The sequence below is a fragment of the Leptidea sinapis genome, chromosome 18 (genome assembly GCF_905404315.1).
Source record: "Leptidea sinapis chromosome 18, ilLepSina1.1, whole genome shotgun sequence".
Classification (NCBI taxonomy): Eukaryota; Metazoa; Arthropoda; class Insecta; order Lepidoptera; family Pieridae; genus Leptidea; species Leptidea sinapis.
Genome location: NC_066282.1, coordinates 3,864,738 through 3,886,998, shown reverse-complemented (window position 1 = coordinate 3,886,998; position 22,261 = coordinate 3,864,738). Strand labels below are relative to the sequence as shown.

At 36.3% G+C, this 22,261-nt stretch overlaps 1 protein-coding gene across 2 annotated transcripts in view; it reads left to right on the top strand.

Annotated features, from left to right (window-relative positions):
- The window catches only part of LOC126969484 (WASH complex subunit 1-like), a 71,530-nt gene that overhangs the window by 40,249 nt on the left and 9,020 nt on the right, over positions 1 to 22,261 (top strand). For both annotated transcript variants that reach the window (XM_050814939.1, XM_050814938.1), the window contains exon 5: positions 7,747 to 7,876. In XM_050814939.1, coding sequence (XP_050670896.1) covers positions 7,747 to 7,876 — 130 coding nt within the window. The remainder of the gene's footprint in view (positions 1 to 7,746; positions 7,877 to 22,261) is intronic.

The window sequence follows — 22,261 nt, the reverse complement described above, 5'->3', positions numbered from 1 at the left end:
TAGTTAGTCCTCTACACGAAGACTACTCTGCCCAAAGAGTACAGCGACTGTTACAGTTTGGCAGCTGATGTGGTCATTTCTTGTAATTGCAGCGCGGCGCTTATTAATTGCGCGGTTCTGTGAGAGCGGAGACGCCTGGCGCTCTGCCATTCGATATCAGGAACGTCTGGCGTGCCAGCGTGTAGACAGCAGTTCGTTTCGCGCCAATTGAAACATCCTAGTCGCTGTCGGAGCTCTATTTTGAACTTACTGACGCCCGCGACTATATTAATCTTCTGTCGTTACTTTTAGGAAAGAGGGTATATTTACACGCTTTTTATTAGCTTCACCTGTATGCATATTTGTTTGTAACCGACTGAAGGGCCAGATATAGTTCAAACTTCGTAGATTTATCGAGGACCCATGAGAATACATTAATCTGATAAAATTATTCCATTTTTCAATTTGCAAAATAAGATTTGTTTTAATTTATAAAATTTTCATCAATCGTCTTAAGAATTGATGTTAATTTTAAATTTCAAAATAAAAACTACTATTTATTATTAAACTTATTATTTCATTGGTGGTTAACTAAAAGAGTATTGATGCGATTGAAATAGTTTCCGTTCGGATTTAAGAGGAATCTAAATTACAGCTTTACATGTACTTATCGACGTTTCCAGAAAATTTTGGTGCTTTATTTTGCAAGGCGAGAGAAAGTGGTGAGGCCGAAGAAAGAGTCATAATAACCGCACTATAGACGGACTCCACATCCCTATTGTGACAACGCTACTTGGCAACTTTGTGGCATATCACAGATTAGTTATTGATGTAATATCCGTAGTATCATCACAGTGAGCAACTTTCTTTTATTTAAGTGCAGGTTTTTCTAAAATTGCTCGAAAGACTTCAAGTCGAGCCGGAAACGGCAAACAAGGTCTATAAGGCGACGCAGAGCGGGACGAGTCGCCGCAATCGCCGGCAATAAATTGTCGTAGTTTCGAACATAACTCACACATGTTGGCCGATACGATATCTGTCAGATAACAGCCGCCGGCTGTGGGGTCTACAACGTACATATAGATAGTACGACCATAGATGTACTAAACAATTTGTTATGTTTTAAAGTGATAACCCTCACTTCTAGGATAAATACACAAATAAAATTTGAAAACAAAATTTTATGAACGATGAGGGACTCGAACCTTTAAAAACATAACAAATTATTTAGATTTACAAGAGCGACATCTCAGGTCAATTTCCTAATATGCAATTATTGGGGTTGAGCAGGTTATCAACTGTAGATGAAGCCACAAACTGAGAGTTGAACAAAGCATACAAGATTTTATGATGATACGTCGCTCGAAGAGCACACGCTCGGAATGCGAGAGGTCGTGGGCTTATATATAAAACTAGCTGACCCGGCAAACGTTGTTTTGCCATATAAAGTATAATTCACGCGATAGTTTTATAAGTAATAAAATATTGCCTATATTATAGCCTGTACATCATTTTGTTCTATTGTCAATAGTTTTTGCAGCGCACGCAAAAATAGGTTTTCGATTTTACACCTTGTGTTACAAAATAGCAATTTTATTAGGGATCCCTAATTTTGAAAAAAACAAACATAGCCTACCTATACAATGGACTACCCAACACTGAAAGAATCATTCAAATCGGGCCAGTAGTACCAGAGATTAGCGCGTTCAAACAAACATACAAACACTGCAGCTTTATAATATTAGTATAGATATAGTTTTAAAATTTTATTTGCACAGACGTACTTACTGCTTACTAGCATACAGACAAACAAAGCGTGCAAAAGAGTAGAACATCTCTAACGGTGATATAGCAAGATAGAAAAGGAATGCGGAACTATTGCTACTGTAACTTAATTCTTATTGATAAGTCGTAAACAGTCAGCCACGCTAGACACTAGCGCTATAGTATTTTGAATACTAATCCCCTACGGCCGTTTTCAATAACGTATCTATCCTTAGTTTAACTTACTAGAGGTAGACAAATCTATCCTTTTACGCTTACTTAAATTTCAATAACCTATCGACATAAAGCATTGATGTATAACTATATTGGCCATAACTATGGATAGATAAGATCTTGTCATTCAACGGTGACAATTTATACGTCTAGATCATCTTTCTGTTGCTTTAGTGTGCGTGACAAGCTACGTCTTACGCTCGTGTGTCACTTTGTTTGAGTGTGCGTGCGTTGCTGAAAATAGAGGTTAACAGTTTGCCACTATTTTTTTCGACGTGTTCACAGCTGTCACAGGCTTTGTAGACGTATAAATTATCTAAGCTTAAACCACTAGCAAACACACGTCATATATATCGCGCTATCTGATCGTCTATACGGTAGTATATTTTAAGTCTATGGTCCCTGCTGTGCTTGAGTGGTTCTATTTATACCGTCTTTTATGGCTTGAACATTGTAGCTGAGGAACCGCACTTAATTGGCTTACGGACCAACAGTTTCTGTATAAGGGTTGCCATTTGTCAATCTATAAAGTCTATCTAGGTAACAGTATGTTGACCAATAGTATAATTATCATTCCTACCTACTAAGCTAGAGGTCTCGGGTTCGAATCCCGGTAGGTGCAAGCATTTATATGATGAATATGGATGTTTGTTTCCGAGTCGTGGATGTTTAAATGTATTTATGTATGTTTATATGAATTTATGTATGTTTAAGTAAGTATATTGTATTAAATATATCGTTGTCTTGTAACCCATAACACAGGCTATATATGCATAACTTGGAGCAAGATAATTTGTGGGATAAGTGTGTCAATATTATTATTATTATTATTATAGGTATTTACACAAAGCTCGGATATTGTACCTAACTGCTGGCTTGCCCACTGATCGATACTACAGTATTAGGCTGTCCACACACATCCGGAATGGCTCTCTGGATTATGATTAGTTTATAGCAATAGCAATGATAGTACAATATTGTATATTTTATTAAAGAGAGCGCAAAAAAAGAATGCTGGGAGAGTTTCTTGCGCCTCTTCTTCTCTGTTTAGAGCGCCATTCGTTTCTGAAGTGGTAGTAGTATCTAGTATATTAGAAATGACATCAAAAATAATTCTAAAGGAATCGAGAATTTGAGAAAATAAATACCTTTTTGCCTTAAATCTAAATTCATATTATTAATTCAGAAAGCCCAGAATACCATAAAATACCAGTACGCTGATTTTTAGAGTTTATGAATTTCTCAAATCGATCTGTTAGAATGATACAGACGAGCGATCTGAATTACAGATCAGAATATTTAAGATTATGATTTCATAACGATAAGCTATATATATTATTATGGTTATGAATCCAGAGAGCCATTCCGGATGTGTGTGGCCAGCCTAAGGTTGCTATTAATTATTTTGTATTCATACTAATCAACACAGCAAGCTTTCACAAGCATAGTTTGACATTTCTGCTGTGAGATTATTTCATTTCCAAGAACAGGGAAAAATTGAGTAATTAAAGTATTCAAATCAAATCAAAATCAGTTTATTCACGTAGGTCACGGAAATGACACTTATGAATGTCAAAAAAAAATTAAATATTTTTCTTTTTGAATCTACCGCTACTTCGTAAAGGGTTGAGCTAATGAGAAGAAGTAGCAAGAAACTCATTGCCACTCTTTTATATCTAGATTTACATTTACATCGATTTACAAATCATTTCAAATTACAATATATTTTTATTCAAAATAAGATGTGAAATCACTTATTGAAAGTCAAAAAACTACCACCCATTCCAAAATGAATGCCTCAGGCCTGAGAAGAATCGGCGCAACAAACTCAGCGGGCTTTTTTTTTCATCAAAAATATGTTTTACAATTAAAGTAACATTGTACAATTAAACTTATTATTTAATAGCCTGAGGGCGGTCGCTCCATTCCCAATCTGTGGTATCATTTAGAAAGTCATTTATGTTATAGTAACCTTTACCACACAAACGTTTTTTAACAATTATTTTGAATAACGCAATACTTTTGTTTTGAACATTTTCTGGGATCCTGTTTTAAAAGCATATACATCGCCCCACAAAAGACTTGTTAACTCGACTTTGTCGAGTAGTAGGCTTTATAAGCTTATGTATGTGTTCCTGGTGTTAACATTATGGTTATGACAGTTTCTGGCAAATTCACTTATGTGCCGATGAACATACATTACATTATCAAGAATATATTGAGAAGCAACAGTCAAGATGTTAAATTCTTTGAATTTTGCTCTCAATGATTCCTTAGGGCCTAGGTTATAAATAGCGCGAATAGCCCTCTTCTGCAGCACAAATATTGTATTAATATCGTTAGCGTTGCCCCACGGCAATATACCATAGGACATGATACTATGGAAGTAACTAAAGTATACAAGTCGCGCCGTATCTATGTCCGTTAATTGTCTAATCTTTTTAACCGCGTATGCTGCAGAACAGTCCGTTCGCCAATTCTTCAATATGGGGGCCCCATTGTAATTTGGAATGCAGAGTAATGCCAAGATATCTAGCAGATTCCACCGATTTTACCATCTCTCCGTTTAATAAAACACTTGCATCAACATTTTTGACATTTGGTACGGTAAATTTTGTATATTTAGTTTTCTTGATATTTAACAACAGGTTATTAGGGCTAAACCAGTACACGATGTCAGATAGTCGTCATACATAGCTTGGTTTCTTTTCACTTTGAAAATCAGTGAAGTGTCGTCCGCAAACAATACTACCTTATGTTTTTTCTCTATAAGATTAGGCAGATCATTTATATAGATAAGGAAGAGGAACGGTCCGAGAATAGACCCTTGTGGTACCCCCATACTGAGAGGAGTCCCAGGAGATCTCCTGCCATTCACGTCGGCCTTCTGAATTCTATTGTTTAGATATGAAATCAGAAGATCGAGCGCAGTTCCCTTTATGCCATAGTGACATAGCATCCTGACCAGCGTTGAATGTTGAACACAATCAAAAGCCTTAGATAAATCACAGAAGATGCCAAGAGCATTCTGCGATTCCTCCCAGGCATTAAAAATATTCTTCATAAGCTCAACACCTGCATCCATTAGACTATAGCCGCCCTCGCTGCGCTTGGGCGTCTAAATACCTCGGGAATTGATTCTTTCGACCTCGGTTAACAATCTACTATTGTGTAAGTGTGTCAGTATTGTTATAATTTTTTTCTAACGAGAACCGTAAACAATATGAAATCGCTTCGATCCTCTCAAGTCATGAGTTGTAAATAATGGAAAACTTGTGTACGTTTAAATGTAGAACAGGTAAAATTTATAATACATTATATTACTCATTACGAAAATACTCGCCTGAAAACTACACTTATATCATAAAGAGGTTAAGTTCGTGAGGTTGTAGGGGTAATCTCTGGATCTATTGAACCGATTTTAAAACTTCTAATACCAATAAAAAGCCACATTATTTGTGAGTGTCAAAGGGTATATATTAACCCGAAAAACGATAATGCTTTTTCGTAGTAGTCAGATTTGCAAAGTGATTCAGAGAAAAACGGTCGAACGAAAGCGTTTCTTACGCCTTAACGATGAGAGAATGAGTGTTTTGTATATATATGTATGAATGTTATGCACTAGAACACCAAATAATATGATTACAGTGGTGAATGCATACGAAGTGGCGGGTAACACCTAGTTATGTAATGAAAATTCTTGCCTTCTTGCCTAGACCTCGTGGGAGAATTTGACGCGCCGTGTTACTCAAATGTTATTGAAGTAACACTGCATTTGCAATTCTTCTCGAAGTCCGCGCGATCAAAATGCTAAAGCTAAGAGTAACTCGATTTAAAATGATTTATTTTCCTTAATCAGAATATTAAATTTTTTGTAAAATTATTAACATGCACTGACTCCATGGTTGTCGTTGGATAATATTATGACAAATTTTTGTATGAATGTTTCAGCCGCGCTTACTGCCAGGTCATTAGACCAAGTAATTAGCGCGTCGCGAAGCCCGCATTGAACATAAGTTTAATGCTCTTAGAGCAATAAACTTGATGGAAGCAGTATAAATGAGAAACCATGTGACGAGTTCAATTAGAAATTTGGTTACAGTTGGGCCTAAGAGGTGTAAAAGGAAAAAAAAATAAGTTTAAATAAGTCAGGCAGAGTTAAAACAAATTAAGCCTATTAAAAAATATATTTAATATATTTACTTCTACAAGTTGCATAAATTAAAATTTAATTCATATTAATACATAAAATTATCTTAATTTAAAAAAAGATAAACATTTATAAGACTATTTTACAAGTTTAAAATCATTTTGTTGAACCTATTTAAATATTTGTGCGAGTATTTCAACATCTTTTATTTGGCAGAAATGTCCTCCAACTGGTTAAATACTCTTTGTACGCAGTGTGGTCGCCCTTGACTGCCTTCGCTAACATATCGATCTACAACGTGTTTAAACTGTTGCAAATACAATTACACCTAAGGCCTTGCCCACACAAACGAAACGAAACCCACAGAAAGGTACCTCTTTTTAACCTACTTCAAAAAAGGAGGTTCTCAATTCGTCGGTATGTTTTTTTTTTGTTATATTTTTGTACAATCCAATTAATTAATCTAATTCTAGTTACGATTCTAGTAATTTTTGGAGTCGGTGTCATCCAAGATAGGTTTGTTACTACATAGTTATAGGTGAGATGTGCTTGAGTTGTGAGAAGGCGAGAGCGAATTGCAGCGGAAGGACACCGATTCCAAAAATGACAATAATCGTAACTAGAATTAGATTAATTAATTAGATTGTATAAAAATATGCAATTATTTTTATACTTTTTATGCATATCTATTGTTTTGAAATAGTGTTTTTGAAGTCGATTGTTTTTTTTTTTTAATATTTTTTTTATCTCTCGTCTCGGTACACAAACTCTTTCTCGTTCGTTCTTAAATTCATCTTCGTTAAATATGGGCCCGTCCTAACGTGACACAATGGAAAATTAGTTTTGTGGTTAAGTTAACTTGGAATACTACCAATTATACCAACGTTATTTACCTGTCACGCTAAAATGTGGTTTTACTTTAATTGTTGCGATTTTCCCAAAGTGTTTTAAAAAATGCGAAATAACTGAATGACTCCTACAGTTACAATGATATTTATATAATGAAGATATGTTTTGCAAAAGCAAGAAGTGTTTTGCGCAGCATACTCACTTTGATGTTATAATTATGGCGTGATTAGATAATGGCGAATCGTTTTTTATTGTCATACTTGTGATATATATTGGTTGTGTGACCCACCGGCACAATTTTTTATAAATTGTCCTCCAATACCCCAAGAAAGGATAGTCTTTTTAACGCAGTACTGGTAATTCTAATGGTGGTAATTAATTAAGTCTAACAATGTGAGCCTAGTCAGTGTGTATATTTTTTTTTATGAAAATAAGGGATGAGACGAGCAGGACGTTCAGCTGATGCCCTGTCCATAACAATGCAGTTCCGCTCAGGATTCTTGCAAAACCTAAAAATTTCAATTTAAGATGTTTAGTCTCATTTGCCCAAAAATTTCACTACCTACCGAAACAATAATGCTTACACATTACTGCTTCACGGCAGAAATAGGCGCCGTTGTAGTACCCATAATCTAGCCGGCATCCTGTGCAAACGAGCCTCCCACTGGTATATATATAAATATATTTTTAATGTCTACTTAGCTATTTAATTAGGTAGCAATGTCTCTTGCCTCTCTGCCGTTGAACTGATGATGATATGTATTTCCCAGGAAGGAACCACCTTCGGTCCCGCCGTCATCATCAGGTGACGCTCACGCTAGCCTCATGGCCGCCATACGGCAAGCGGGTGGCGCGGGAAGAGCCAGGTTGAGGTCTGCGGCAGAAGTAACTCCAGCTACAGTAAGTGATTACTGCTATTTTCGAACGTTGTGTGACGAAGTTTTTTTGTATGTTCTTCTTACGGCCGTTCCCAATATACTATACATAGAGATAAATTACTACTACCTTCTACTGTCAGTAATTAGCTGTCGATAATCTGAAGCTGTCCCAATATACCCGATAAGTCATTCTTATAGCTATTTCACTGTTGCAATTTCCATACAAACTTCTATCCCTGGTAAGCTATACGTCGTTTCATTGACAGACAGCGTGTACGGATAAGATGAGTTAGCGTCGATAAGTTTATTACTTTTATTATTACACACTCACTCTCTTCTCTTCTCTTCAATCAACATCGGTTACATTAACAATGGATTCGCTTTTCTTTTCTATTTTGCTGGATCTCTGTTAGAGAATTTCTCTCCGCATGCTTGATGACGGATTGCGTTCGTTAGCGTTCGTTCGTCGTCGTTCGTTATACGTGGACCCGGACTCTTCTTACGAACGGTTCTCTTCTTATTCATTCATATAATCTACATCAGATTTTATATTATCGGTATTTATTTTTGGAATTTAAACTAGTTGTACATTTTGTGTGTCTTCAATATTGCGGTCAAAATAGATACATTCTTGAGGGTCATGCTTTGAAACCGTGCAAATATAACGGGTCATTATTTCTAGCTTATGCAATTTGTAAGGGCCTTCTCAGATAACTGTGAGAATTTGTGTAGAAGAAAAGCAATACGCAGACAAAATCATATGACTAAACTCCAATATAAAATTAAATGTTATTTGCGTATTCAAAACAAGAATTAACGACGAAAGGGAGCATCCATGTACCGGGGAAGTTAGTTAAAGTTCGTATTCCAAACTGTCTCGGTAAACAAACCAAGGTCAGGAGTGTTGTTAGCTATTGCTTCATAACTGCGCTTAAGATAGACCTCATTGCACTTGATGGTGGGTTACGCATTGACACGCTTTGTGGAACACAGATCATATATGACTAAATATTTTGTTTGATCTCTCTGATCAGATACTGTTGATTTAACCCTCAATTTGCCAGTAAGTTCCCAGCGGCATTAAATAGTTATAGAGGACAGCGCTGATTACGTTCTTTAAAGTGAGCCCAGTGCTGGTCCTTTAAGAGAGACCATTAGCTGAGGCGTTTCTCAGATTTAGGAATTCAAAAACAAAAATTCTATTGCGCCATCGCGGTTTAGACAAAAATCAACGAGATAAGAGGAATTGCAGCTCTGACTAAAAATCTGAGTAAAAAATCCGTGTTTTGTCCTCGACAATTTCTTCCTCCAAAAGATAACCAACGAACTGAATGTGAAAGAAGTTTATATTGCAGACTCCATTAAATTTTTCTGCTTATTGTTGTAAGATACCACGCGTCTTTCTGCGGCCTATATGAAAAGGCCGTTTTAAGATCTGTTTAATGTAGTTTAGCATGTAAAAAAAGAGAATATCAAAAAAATTGCGAAGCATAGATATAATGATGCTATTTGAAAATATTTATGAAAAATAAATATTTCATCTAGGATTAAAAAACCAAGGAGAAGACAGATGAGTACGTTTATATGGAAAATTAGCTAATAATGATTTCCCTTGACCTCTTCTTCTTTTGTTGCTCTCCACTACTGGAGGTTGGCCGTCAGCCCAGCGAGATAGTTTTTCCACGCCGGCGATATTCGTCCATTCCCGGATGTAACGCAACCAGGACTTCTTTATTCTTCTTTCAGCGTGTTGTTTGCCCTCTACTTTGCCCATCATTATAAGTTGGAGCACCTTGGAGTTCCCCTAATTGTTCTCGTTAAAGACAGCAGAGCCATATAATTTGCAGGATCGATTCGAAAATAGTATATTATTCTCGAATATTATTGTCATCATGAACTCAATAATATAATTTATCTGCTGTTAAAGCTCGTTAAATTAGATCAATCATAAACAACACGTATTCTAGTTTTCCTCGTAGGTCAATTGTTTTATCTCTATTATTAATTATACACTTCTATTTGTCCAAATATATATTCTCTCTATCTTTTTCTTTTATAATACTACATTACCTAAAGTTAGTTTTAAAATCGCTATTACTGTTGTATTTTCATAGTTATTAATTTATGCTAAACATGCTGAGTACACACCCTCGTGGAGTTGCAGCCTATCTTGTATTTAGCTGATAGTTTATTTTTTTTATTATGTATTTGTTGTAATTCTGTTGTGTGTACCTATTAAATAAATTAATCCATAGCCTAATTAATTCTATGTTATTGTGTGTACTATGTGATTGTGCAAACTGAACACATTTGAATGATTTGATTTGAATGGTTATTTATACTAAAGTAACATTTAAAATGTTGAAACCCTTCAAACTAAATGCAAACAAATCTTTATTTTTCTAACTTCGAATGCCAAAAGATTTTCTTCTAAGGTTACTCTTTAATGTAAAAATCCAATAATCTATTTTTATTATTTTTTTACCTAGGTTAATAATATCTCATGATGCAAATGATAGCATCCTACACTCAGTACGTTTGGATGGGCGTTGAAAGTAACTCTGAAATTGATTTAATAAATAAATTAGTAGCAATTTACTATTATCTGCGTAACGTATCTACTCTATGGGTAGACTTTATACTTATTCTATCTGTTTCTCTTTGGCTGTTAGGTGCAATGACGGCTGTTCAGTTTGTAGATCTGAATTGAATAAAACAATATGTGTTAATGTCAGGCGGATTGATACATGGTGACTGTTTTCACTTTTACATCTTAACCTTAAAACGTCTGCTCTCTACGAGATCGTTCAAGCAACCGTCTCAAGCGCATGTCCCATCTACCACCAATCGTCGTTGACAAATCAAGTTTTAAGAAGAGAAAAATTGTTTTTCCATTAGGTCAAAATTACTCTTATGATTTTAATACCACTGCGGAAAAGTTGAGCTTTAATGAGAAGAAGCGGCAAGAATATCATTGGCGATCTTTTTAATCTATATTTAGAGTTTCAGCATTTTGAACTATAATTTATACAATGTATGTAAACTGATGCACCAAAATTTGGTAAACAACGGTGTATTTTAAACATGAATGATGTATCATTAGCAAACAACACAATTTGTTATTTATCCTTTGCGATAGGGAGATCATTGATATATCAAGATAAATCACAGAAGATGCCAAGTGCATTCTGAGATTCCTCCCAGGCATCAAAAATATTCTTGATCAGCTCAATACCTGCATCCGTTGTTGAACGTCCCCTAGTAAAGCCAAATTGTTTCAAATGAAGTAACTTATGAGAGTTAAAGTAAGTAAGCATTTGGCTTACTACTTTATTTATAAATAAGGAATAGAAACGGTCCTAAAATCGAGCCCTGTGGAACCCCCATTTTAACGATTGATGATGACCTTTTTTTAGTTTACAATTTAAATAAGATGTCATTAAGTCCGATGCTATATTTCTAATACCGTAATGGTGAAGCTTTCTGACTAATGTTTCGTGTTCAACACAATCAATCGGGTTCAACAAACCAATTACAAGCAGCTGTTTTCCCGAACCGATACGACTTAGGGACCTTCAAGAACAGAGCATACTCCCACCGTAAAGACTGCAACGCATCTCTTGACCTATGGTGTTGCGGATATCCATGGGTGGTTGCCTCACCACTCCCTATCACGTGAGCCTCTTGCCCAATTGCCCCCTCTTAAATAAAAAAAATCAATCAAAATGATAATGTTGCTGATATATTTAAGCAATAAAGTACCTATACAAATGATTTGAGTTTTAACTAAATTGAGTCTTGAAACTTGAGTCTCGTGCCAGATTTTGGCGAGACAATAAGTCTTGAGGATGTCTCGTGTAGAGGCGAAACACGTGTCGAATTGTTTAAAGACAAATTTTGGCGGAATTAACACTAAAGAAAACTCAAATCATTTGTATAATTATGGATTTCCGCAAAGTAACGCCTACTTCAATAATTTTTTTAATAAAGTATCTATTGATGAATATCAACCCTTATTATGGTATCCACTGATACTTTACCGAATGCATATAAAACAATCTGAGTCAGATACTCGGTCTTGTAAATCAGAAAATAACGCATTATTTCAAGTTTATTGATTGCTTTTAATGACAACTCAATCGAACGCTGGAAACTCAATTTCTCGGAAGAAATACTCGAGGCGAGGCGTCTTCGAGTGATCTCTATATTTTGTGTCTAATTGTATTGCGTGCGTACTCTGCGATCTTTTACGACGTGGGATACGATACACAGAATACGGCAAAGACACTAATCGATTATGTTCAATACGTCGAGAAAATGAACGAAAGTTTTCGATGTTGTTGTGTACAGCGCGGCGCCACAATGGCGACACTAAATGAACTCACGTGAGTCACGGGTAGAACTACTTGATCTTAATCATAAATATTAAAGCAAAAACTTTGTTGAAATTTGTCAAAAAAACCTATTTATTAGCTACTCGCCTACGGGTATTGTAGGGCACCGCCGCGGCGTGGGACTAAGGTGTCAGTGCCTACGCTAGCGCGCGGATACTAGATTACTTACAGGCTGTTCCGAAATGATATTATGAAAAATTTATTTTTTGAGGTGAACTATGTATTTTTTTATGATATCGACATATCATTCGCAGTCTGATAGCGGAACGGCAAAAGTGTGCTTAAAGACAATGGAAGCACACTTTTCTCCTTGGTATTGTGTCAACTGTCACTGACCGAAGCAAATCTGAACTGAGTAAATGTTTTACATTGCTGCTTATTGAACAAGAACATTTTAAACAGCTGGAGTAAATGCCGCAATGTATAGATATACCAGTCGAACCTTATTATAGATTTTATACGACGTGATTTGTATATATGTATAGAACGTCATTGTATTTATGTGATAATAGATCGGGTAGACCCGTGCCTACATTTATTGTTGCCATTGTAAGTTCCCGCTGCATTGTTTCCGATATTTTATTTAAAAAGCTATCCGCTATGAATGAGATTTTTTAACACTATAATAATAAATACTTAAATAAAATTTTATGAACGATGCGGGATTCGAACCCACGACCACCGGCGTTCCGTGCCGGTGCTCTAACCAACAGAGCCAACCGTTCGAGTACCGCCTCGTTATAAAATTCTGTTTGTTTTGTTCAACTCTCAGGTTGTAGCTTCATCTACAGGATCTACTTTACAGTTGATAACCTGTAAAGTAACCAACCCCAATATTTGCATATGAGGAAATTGACTTGAGATGTCGCTCTTGTAAATCTAAACAATATGTTATGTTTTTAAAATGATAACCCTCACTTCTAGGATTAATACACAAATACAATTTGAAAAACAAAATTTTATGAACAATGCGGGATTCGAACCTACGACCTCCGGCGTTCCGATAAAATCCTAATAAATACTTTCTAATCTGTCGTAGCAGGCGAATGCATTTTTCAGTGAATATTATATTGTTAGAACTAGTTAAGATAAAGCGCTAACTAAACAAAAAATTTCAATTTGACAATACTAAGAGGACAAACCTGGCGCCGAATTGGGGCGTCCGCGTCGGTTCTTATCTCGACGAAAAGGCCAAATTTCGGTATTGCTTTCGTTTTTAAAACTGTGACGCATTTGCACTAAGGCTACCACGGCAGCTATACTCGTGTAAACCTGCCGCGCGTGCTGGTGAGGATGACGATTGAGACCCGAATGATGGTAGATCCGCTCTTTTTTTTTAATGAAAATAAGGGACGAGACGAGCAACACGTTCAGCTCATGGAAATTGATACGCACTGCCCATTACAATGCAGTGCCGCTCAGGATTCTTAAAAAAAAACAAATCTGAGCGGCACTACAATTGCGCTCGTCACCTTGAGACGAAAGATGTTAAGTCTCATTTGCCCGGTAATTTCACTAGCTACGGCGCCCTTCAGACCGAAACACAGTAATGTTTACACATTACTGCTTCACGGTAGAAATTGGCGCCGTTGTTGTACCCATAATCTAGCCGGCATCCTGTGCAAAGGAGCCTCCCACTGGTGTAAGTCTCCTACTTAGTTATAAAATGTAGGTATAATAGTCTCAATATACCATAATAAAATCGACAGCCAATAATTTAGGATATACATAAGGCCCAGCTATTTTGGAAAGTAAATAAGTTTGAATTAGAGGGTCCAAATTGCTCATAAAAGTAAAATGCATATTATCAAGAAAGCACAGATAATAGAACCAGTGGTTTCCGATTCCGGGAAGGAGTGTGTTCACTGCAGGAACCATAGATAACATTACTCGAACGTTTACCATTTTAATATGGAAACCATACTTTTATGTTTGCTTTTTTATTTAATCAATTTGAATAATGCTGTTCTCTTCAGAGTCGACTTCTAAGTAAAAAAGCATTTAGTGTTGTGTTTTGGTTTGAAGGGCGCGTAGCTAGTTAATTTATTGGACTAATAATGAGACTTGGCTCGATTGTTGGTTTCAATCAAGAATCCCGATCGACCCTTGAACTTAGCAAATATATGGAGTTCTGCAGCTTTTGCCGTTAAAAAGATCAAACAGTCGACTGATTTGAATACAGCTCGTTTGATCTATTTTGCGTACTTTCATAGCACTATGACATACAGTTTGTTATTGTGGGGAATGCTGATATTTATCGTATTTTAGTGGTACAACAGTACAGTGACTTGCTTCCGGAACAGTTCAAGTAGTTAAATATCCTAACCCTTCCCTCACAATACATTTATAAGAAATTAATATATGTTAGAAAAAATATTAGATACTAAATTCAAGAAAAAAGAATGAACTGTAACTGTCGTTTAATAAGTTAGTTCGAGTTAAGGGGGGCTCCTACATAGGTCTTGGTATTCAGTTTTACAATAAAATACCAGACAGTATACTAGGACTCACTGAGCACAAATTCAATAAATATAAAAGTTTCTTTGACAATGAAGTCTATAGTATAATAGAATCAATCTTCTTCTTATCGAGTCGACGGTCACCTCAAATACGGGCAGCCCAAAAAGCCGCAACCGTGATAGCTCGGTCGGTATCCTCGTGTAGCTCCTCGTTCGTGCATGTTGTCGGGCACGCAGGGCACCCAGTCATGTGCGCAACGGTCTGTCTCGGATGACCGCAGATGCACTCCGTATCATGTCCAGAGATGAAACCCCACCTCGCTAAGTTTGCCCTAAATTTCCCCACTCCTGCTCTGAGGCGGTTGAGCGACTTCCAGATAGGCCAACTGAGGTTGTATTCTTCGGCTAGTTTCTCTTTCACGCTGATATTCGGGTTTGAGGTGCTTAGCCTCCACATGGCAAGACGTGTAGTTTCAGCGGACTGGTTGAGAGGCTGCACTGAGTGTAAGAAGCTATTCCTAGAGCGTAGCCTACGACGGGCCGGTATATGATTGAATAGTGGGTGCCGTCTGCCCTGTTTGTTTTGTTCTTTCTAGTTAGTAGAATCAATAGAGGATAATGAACATAGTTCTTGTCTGGTCCTGCGCAGGCCACCTAAAATAGTATTAAATTTATATTGTAGGTGTTGTATGATTTAAAAGATTGACTGCGAGTTTCTAATTAGTCTTTCTGCCCATGTCAAAGCTCCTCTACCAACTAATGTTGCTTCATGATGTTTACCAAGTATTGTTGCAATATGTTATCTTATTTTTACTCCCTATAGTGAATAAATATATTTCTTTTGTATTCAATTTCTGCTTGTTATGAACGGGTCTTATCAATAACCAACAGTACTTACTCGTATCGTCCCTTTTTCTTATAAAAATCAACATTGAAATAAAAATGAAATTATTTATTTTGCTTTGGAATTGGGTATGCTAAATATTACAATGTGTCCTCTATCCAGCTTATATTAAAAGCATTCAAAAACTTAACAATTATTTAAATATTCATTAATTGACCCCCTTATTCATAATAGTCTGCTAACTTAAAGCATTGCTAATTCTCACTCTGTCTTCTTCTATTGACCTAAGTCAGAATTTGAAAACACACTCCCTAAGCGGCTGTTTAAAGTTGGCGGATCATTATGAATAAGGGGGTGAATGTTCAACCATAATATTATAGTTATTTGTTACAGGATTAACTCAGAATTATAATAAGTTTAATATTGCGAGTGACGCAATTTTTATTATAATGAAAGATATGGTAACTCTTGAGTTTTTTAAGAATTTTTATAAAACTATTAATTTCTCTAGTAGTCAGCCATGTTAATTAATTTAACAGGCTTGATAGCAAAATTATGTTAACTCTACTTTTATTATAACTGAAATACAGAATTAATAAACATGGCTATGCGCGGGTTATGGGGTGTTAGTGGATATTACACATAGACAGCGGAAAGCGACTGTTTTCTTTAGACGTGGAGATAGTATATTGTTTCTTATCTATCTCTGACGAGACACTTATTAGTTTCATTACAATTGTGGGTAAGCCAGGTAACTTAAAAAGTAAACAATTTGTATTGAGAATGGTCTCAAGTAAAACAAGGTCAGTAAAAAAAATCAACATGTTGCTGTTTTTAATATGATTCATATCATTACTTAGACTTATCAGTATGAACAGATTATGTATTTTTCAATTTCTAAGCAACATGTTATTCTTATACAAAATAATCAGTAAAATGATTAGATTCTTTTCATAGCCGAGCTAATTCCTAGAACATTAATCTCGGCTCGTCGCTCGATTGGAATCTTGGAATATTTAACCCAATGGAGACGTTTTACCCAAATCCGGAACAAATACATCCGATTTTTGTTAGCTTTGTACTTTGAATCAGAAATTAATAATTCGTTTGTTAAATAAAATATTTAATTAATTTATGTGCACGTGTTCCTCTTTAAAAAATAGTTATATGCTTATATATAGTTGGTCTTCAGAGTCACAGGTAAAAATGTATATAATATAACGACAGTAAAGCTGAACGGTGTTGAGTTTAAGAGTGTTCACCATTTTAACACTAGGATATTACGTCACCGTAGACCTTGAAGACCAATTGGATATTGAGAGGGAACGCAGGGCACTGACGGTGAGGAGTAATATTAGCAGGGAGGTTAAGATAACGCTTTTAAAAGCATATAGTCAAACCTTCTATATGAGCAGCCTGTGTGTCAGATATACTCATTGAACTCTTAGTGCCTTGCGCATTCAGTACAACAATGGATTCAGGTTGATGTTGAGAATGCCCCGCTTTTGCATTGCTCCGGCAATGTTCGCGGATGCGACGGTGGACGGCTTTTATGCCGTCCAAAGCAAAAGAAACGCGTCATTGCTGATTGGGTTGCGGGGTAGCCCTAACATGATTCTGAAAACCATTGATAGTCAGTATCATGCGGCGATTATAAAGGCATTTATGCGGCTTCATGAGCGCTAAAAGGTTTCCTTATCACTAAGGATGTCTTTGAGACAACCTTGCACAAAGAAAAACCAGAAGAAATTTAATAAATAATAATTATCGGCGACAGATTAACTATATTGTCTTACTGTTTTTAAGCCGTGCTTTCGTATCGTTTCACAGGGCAATTCCCATTAGTGTCACTTCCAGTTAGTTAAATACTTCGAGATATAACCGGATCTGATAATTTCACCATATCTCTGTTAACTTATCGCCATAACAAATGGGCGGGAATACGCGGTAAAATAGTATCACTTCCATCCCCCGAACTCGATCTCTATAATTAGAAAATGTTGAAAGTTGAAATACAACAGCTGTTATATGTTCGTCGCAAGTGTTGAGAAATTAAATTAAAGCGCAGATTTTTTTAAAGGCAAAAACAGCTGCCTCATTAGCAAGGAGACGAGCAAAAAGTCCGCCCATTTGACCAGAATCCCTTGTCCGTTCGAAGTGATTAGTTTAGGTCTGATTTATTTAATTATTTAGGAGCATGGGGCATTCCTGCCACTCGGAAAGTTTTATTTGCAAATATTTTGGTTCGGAATTTTTAGCATGCACATCCTTCGTTTGATCTTAAGCGACTATGTTATTATTTAAATACAGTTGCCACCAATATACAGAGTTATATTACAAGTCTGGCCTTCGGTGGTATTTGGACAAAGGCCTCCTCCAATGTCCCCTCTGTCACTAGCCAATCTTGACCATGTACTGCTGTGGCCTTTATTTGATCAACCTATCTTCTTGTGGGCCTACCTAGCTTCCTTGTAAACCAGTAGATAAAAATTTTTTGAACAGCTTACGTTTCGTTGCACGTCCTGTCAATTTTCACTTTTGTTTTCTGATGGTTACTGCTTCATCTTTTGTTTTTCTTTATTTCTTTATTGTTACCAATCTAATTCTGTCAGGCAACTTTTTTCCCCGTCACACACGTTCGAATATCTTGATTCATTTAACTTCGACGCTATCGCTTCTTTATGTGCCATCGCGGAGCCGCTCAGAAATCTGGCTCTAGAATCATAAGTGGTATTGTATTGTAATAGAAGGGTTATCAATTACAATTAGGTGAAGTCTTATCGTCACTGCTATCAAAAAAAATGCAATGAGTCCACCTATCATAAGCATATGCATACGTTAGAATGTCATGCTATCCGTCAAACAATCTTGAATCTGCAATCATCATTTCCAAATTTACCTAGCTCCTGATCCTAACATGATAAAATATATATTTTAATAGATGGAGAGCCGGTTTATTCCTTCGGTTATACTGGGAAAACTACTCAACCAAACAAAATAATATTTATACCACAAGATAGAGTTTAAGTGTATGATAAGTTTTTTTTTATGGAATAGGAGGACAAATTTGCGTACGGGTCACTTAAACGGGCCTTTAAAGAAGGTATACGCGCTTTTTTTGAAGGTACCCATGTCGTATCGTCCTGGAAACACCGCACAAGGAAGCTCATTCCACAGCTTTGTAGTACGTGGAAGAAAGCTCCTTGAAAACCGCACTGTGGAGGACCGCCACACATCCAGATGGTGAGGATGATATCCTAACTTGTGGCGTGTCGTGCGAAGGTGGAATGTTTCTGTTTCTTACCCGGAACCTATAAATTTTTGACATAGAAATACCTATATATTCGCAATACAAATAATTAAGTTAATGACATTTCTTACATAATTATGACAATTCATGTAAGCAGCGGGCGCGAGGAACCTTGTATATATGGCAAAACAACGTTTGCCGGGTCAGCACTTCTAATGTACCAAATATCAAGCTAAAATAACAATACGTTATCCCATAGATCGAAAAAAAAAAGTGTTTTGTAGACCCGGTTATTGATATTATGTCAAAAGCAGGAAATGGGTTTGAATAAGCACGGCTCGCCAACTTAGGATTACGGTTGGGTATAACATAAATTGGTCGTTAAATAGTTAATGACTGACAAATTTTTGTATAATAATATTATGTGGATTCTTTGCGGCAATGTAGTGGCAGATCGCGGCATCGGTTGTACCCGGTAACCGGTTTTCGATACGATGGAAATTCCAGTAAGAGTGCCTCGCCAATTCCTTGAACCGTTTATGAGCTTTCATATCGCACGGCATAGAATGGGAAGTGAGATTATCAGAAACCCGAATAACGAGCACGTCCCGTTTGCTATATTATGCGTCCGAACTCAAAGTCAGAATGTTTATTTGAAAAAGAAACCTATCATGTGTGAACCGAAGGCGCAGATAATGTTAATATTAATAATGGTTGAAATTTAAAATGAATATAAATACCTTATTGACGGTAGATGATAAAATTACATAAATTAACAAAAATCTTATTTTGCAAATTGGAAAATAGTATAAAATCTGGCCGTTTAAAGTGGGTCACAATCGCGTCCAAATGAGTCGGTTACAAACAAACATACATACAGGTGAAGCTAATAAAGTGAGCGTATAAAAAAGGAAAGCGAATCTATTGTTACTGTAACCGATTTTGATTGACAAGTCGTAAACAGTCAGCGACGCTTGGAATTTAAGGTCTATAGCCGACTTTTCTTTGTGGTGCAATTACGGTTCAAAACTGAACGTATCGGGATGGGACTATGTTTATAGTTTTGTTTCCATTAAGGCGAAGAGTAAGCAGAAAACACGCAAACACGGTGTTTTTAGACAAGTTTTGTGGTGAAAGTATAGCATTACGAGCTATGAACACTACTTAATCCTGTTACACATATCCTTAAGTCTTATTTGTAGGTTGCTTATGCTTGCTGTTGGTTATAGTTAACACTGCCGAGCCTTTTTGAACTACCACTTTTCTTTGAAGTTAAACAAGTTTTTTGGCATGGTGTGACGCATTTTTTAGTATTTCTCTCAGAAAAGTTATTCTTATAGCTTGTACTTTTTTGTGTAGGTTCATTTATTCAGATTAGTAGTGAATAACGAGGATTGTAAGCATATAAACTGTTTTCCACCCAAGAATTTTGAAAATATTGGCTTTGTTACATAGATGGCGGCTGCCGCCGTGAACTGAACCGTGAACCGCTCAAGGTCGCTGGCATTTAGTATCGCCTTAACCATTTGTTTTTTTTTTATTACTTTTGTATACAGTATCTTTATACTATAATGGTTAGACACAGCGAAGTGTTTGTTGGTGACTTTATTATATAATAAAGCGGCTAAAGAAGGCGCCAATCAATAATTCCTTGTAACAGATAAGATTAACAATAACACTTATTGTTTACGTCGAATTTATTAAATGGAGCGTTAATTGCATAAGCGTATACACATTTTACACAGAACCAATGAATGCCAGAACGTATTCTCGTGAACTTCTGTCGCCTGTTTCCTGGGAATACTCGCTCTACGGTCACGCGAATGTCAACTCTGGCACTTGTTCCTTACGATTTAATTTCGACTGGTGTTTCGTCTCGAACGATGTCCACGCGTCTGTTTCTTTTGCTCTCGGATTCACGTTTGTGAGTTTTATTGTTTTTATAGATTTTCGCTGAATACCTCTGAGGATACCCTTAATATGCGCGTTATTGGAATTCTTTACCTAATTTTGTATAAGTCCGAACCAATGGATATCGTAAGTCAAGTTAAAAATTATTAAGAGAAGCTATTCCTAAGATGGTTGTGCGGGGGATCCTCAGTTTACCAGTCTGGAGAAAATACGAAAAATAATTTCTGTTGTAAGAAGTAAAGGATATGGAGTTGCCTTGTATTTGTGATTGTGTATTATATGTTAAAACGTTCCGTAAATGGGTCCCGAATGCACACTATTTTTGCGAAAAATTTACATCCAAATTTATTTATAACTAGCTGACCCGACTGACGTTGTTCTGTATATAATAAATAAAATAATGTTTTTTATGAATTTGTCAATAACATCAAGAATTACTTCGTAAAATATGCACCCTGTTGTTATACTGATATTGTTTCACAGAACTGTCACACCGTGCGTCATTAAATTCTCTGATAGAAATTATGTATCACATCACATCAATGGAAAAACAAAATTTTTGTTGTTTTTATTTAATTCCGAGCATTTTCTTATTTATTAACCTTTTAAACCTTCGCTGGACTTCCACGAATAATTCAAGACCAACATTAGCCAAATCAATAACATTTAATCAACACCATGCTGCTAAAAAGCTGTCTCATTAAGAGATATATGATTCACACGTCTTTATCACAATAATTGTCTTAAATACGTCGACGTATCTTCAAATATCAAATCGAAGAATCGATACAACCTGGCCTTGTTTCATCTGATCAGTCTCTGTCTGAAAGGCGTTGAAATTTTTATAAGACCAGCTATAAAAGTACTAGGTAAACATGAACAATAAATAGCTGATCTCACTACATCATCCCGTTTAGTTTAGTTAACATAATAACAAACATAATATATTACAACTAACAAACAAAGTATCAGCCTAGCCTCGTTATTCAAGTCGTTTGCTTTTACTTGGAAACGACACAAGGAACGGATCGAATAACGCATGAAAGGGAATTGAACAAGTCCCGGGGAATTGGTAATTGATTATTCTGAATAGTTGGAAATTGAGCATTGTCCGCGTCCGCCTCAGTGCGGGCAGCGGCGAGTTCGGGGCCCGTGGCTAATGCGGTCATTGTGGATGTCGCGCACAATAGCGAGGCGCAACTGGACAATGTCAACTTGATAAAAAAATACAACCACACCCACTATGCCGCAATACAGGCTCAAATCACAGAGTATCTTTGTGAGGGGATATGCCACTACAGAGATCTGTCATCATTTATGGCAGGCGAATTTGTACAAAATCTAAATTTAAATAAAACACTTTTAAAGGATTAAAACGCGTGTAATTGTAACGGTTTTACATTAGATGTTTGCGTAAAAGTTACATTTTTATTTTAGTTAACCCGACGTTTCAAGACCTTTCCAGATCTCGTTTTCAGGGTGACTGCAGATGAAGTGAGTCAAAGATAGTATTTGTCATAGTTGTCATTATTAAGTTTAGCGCCATTTA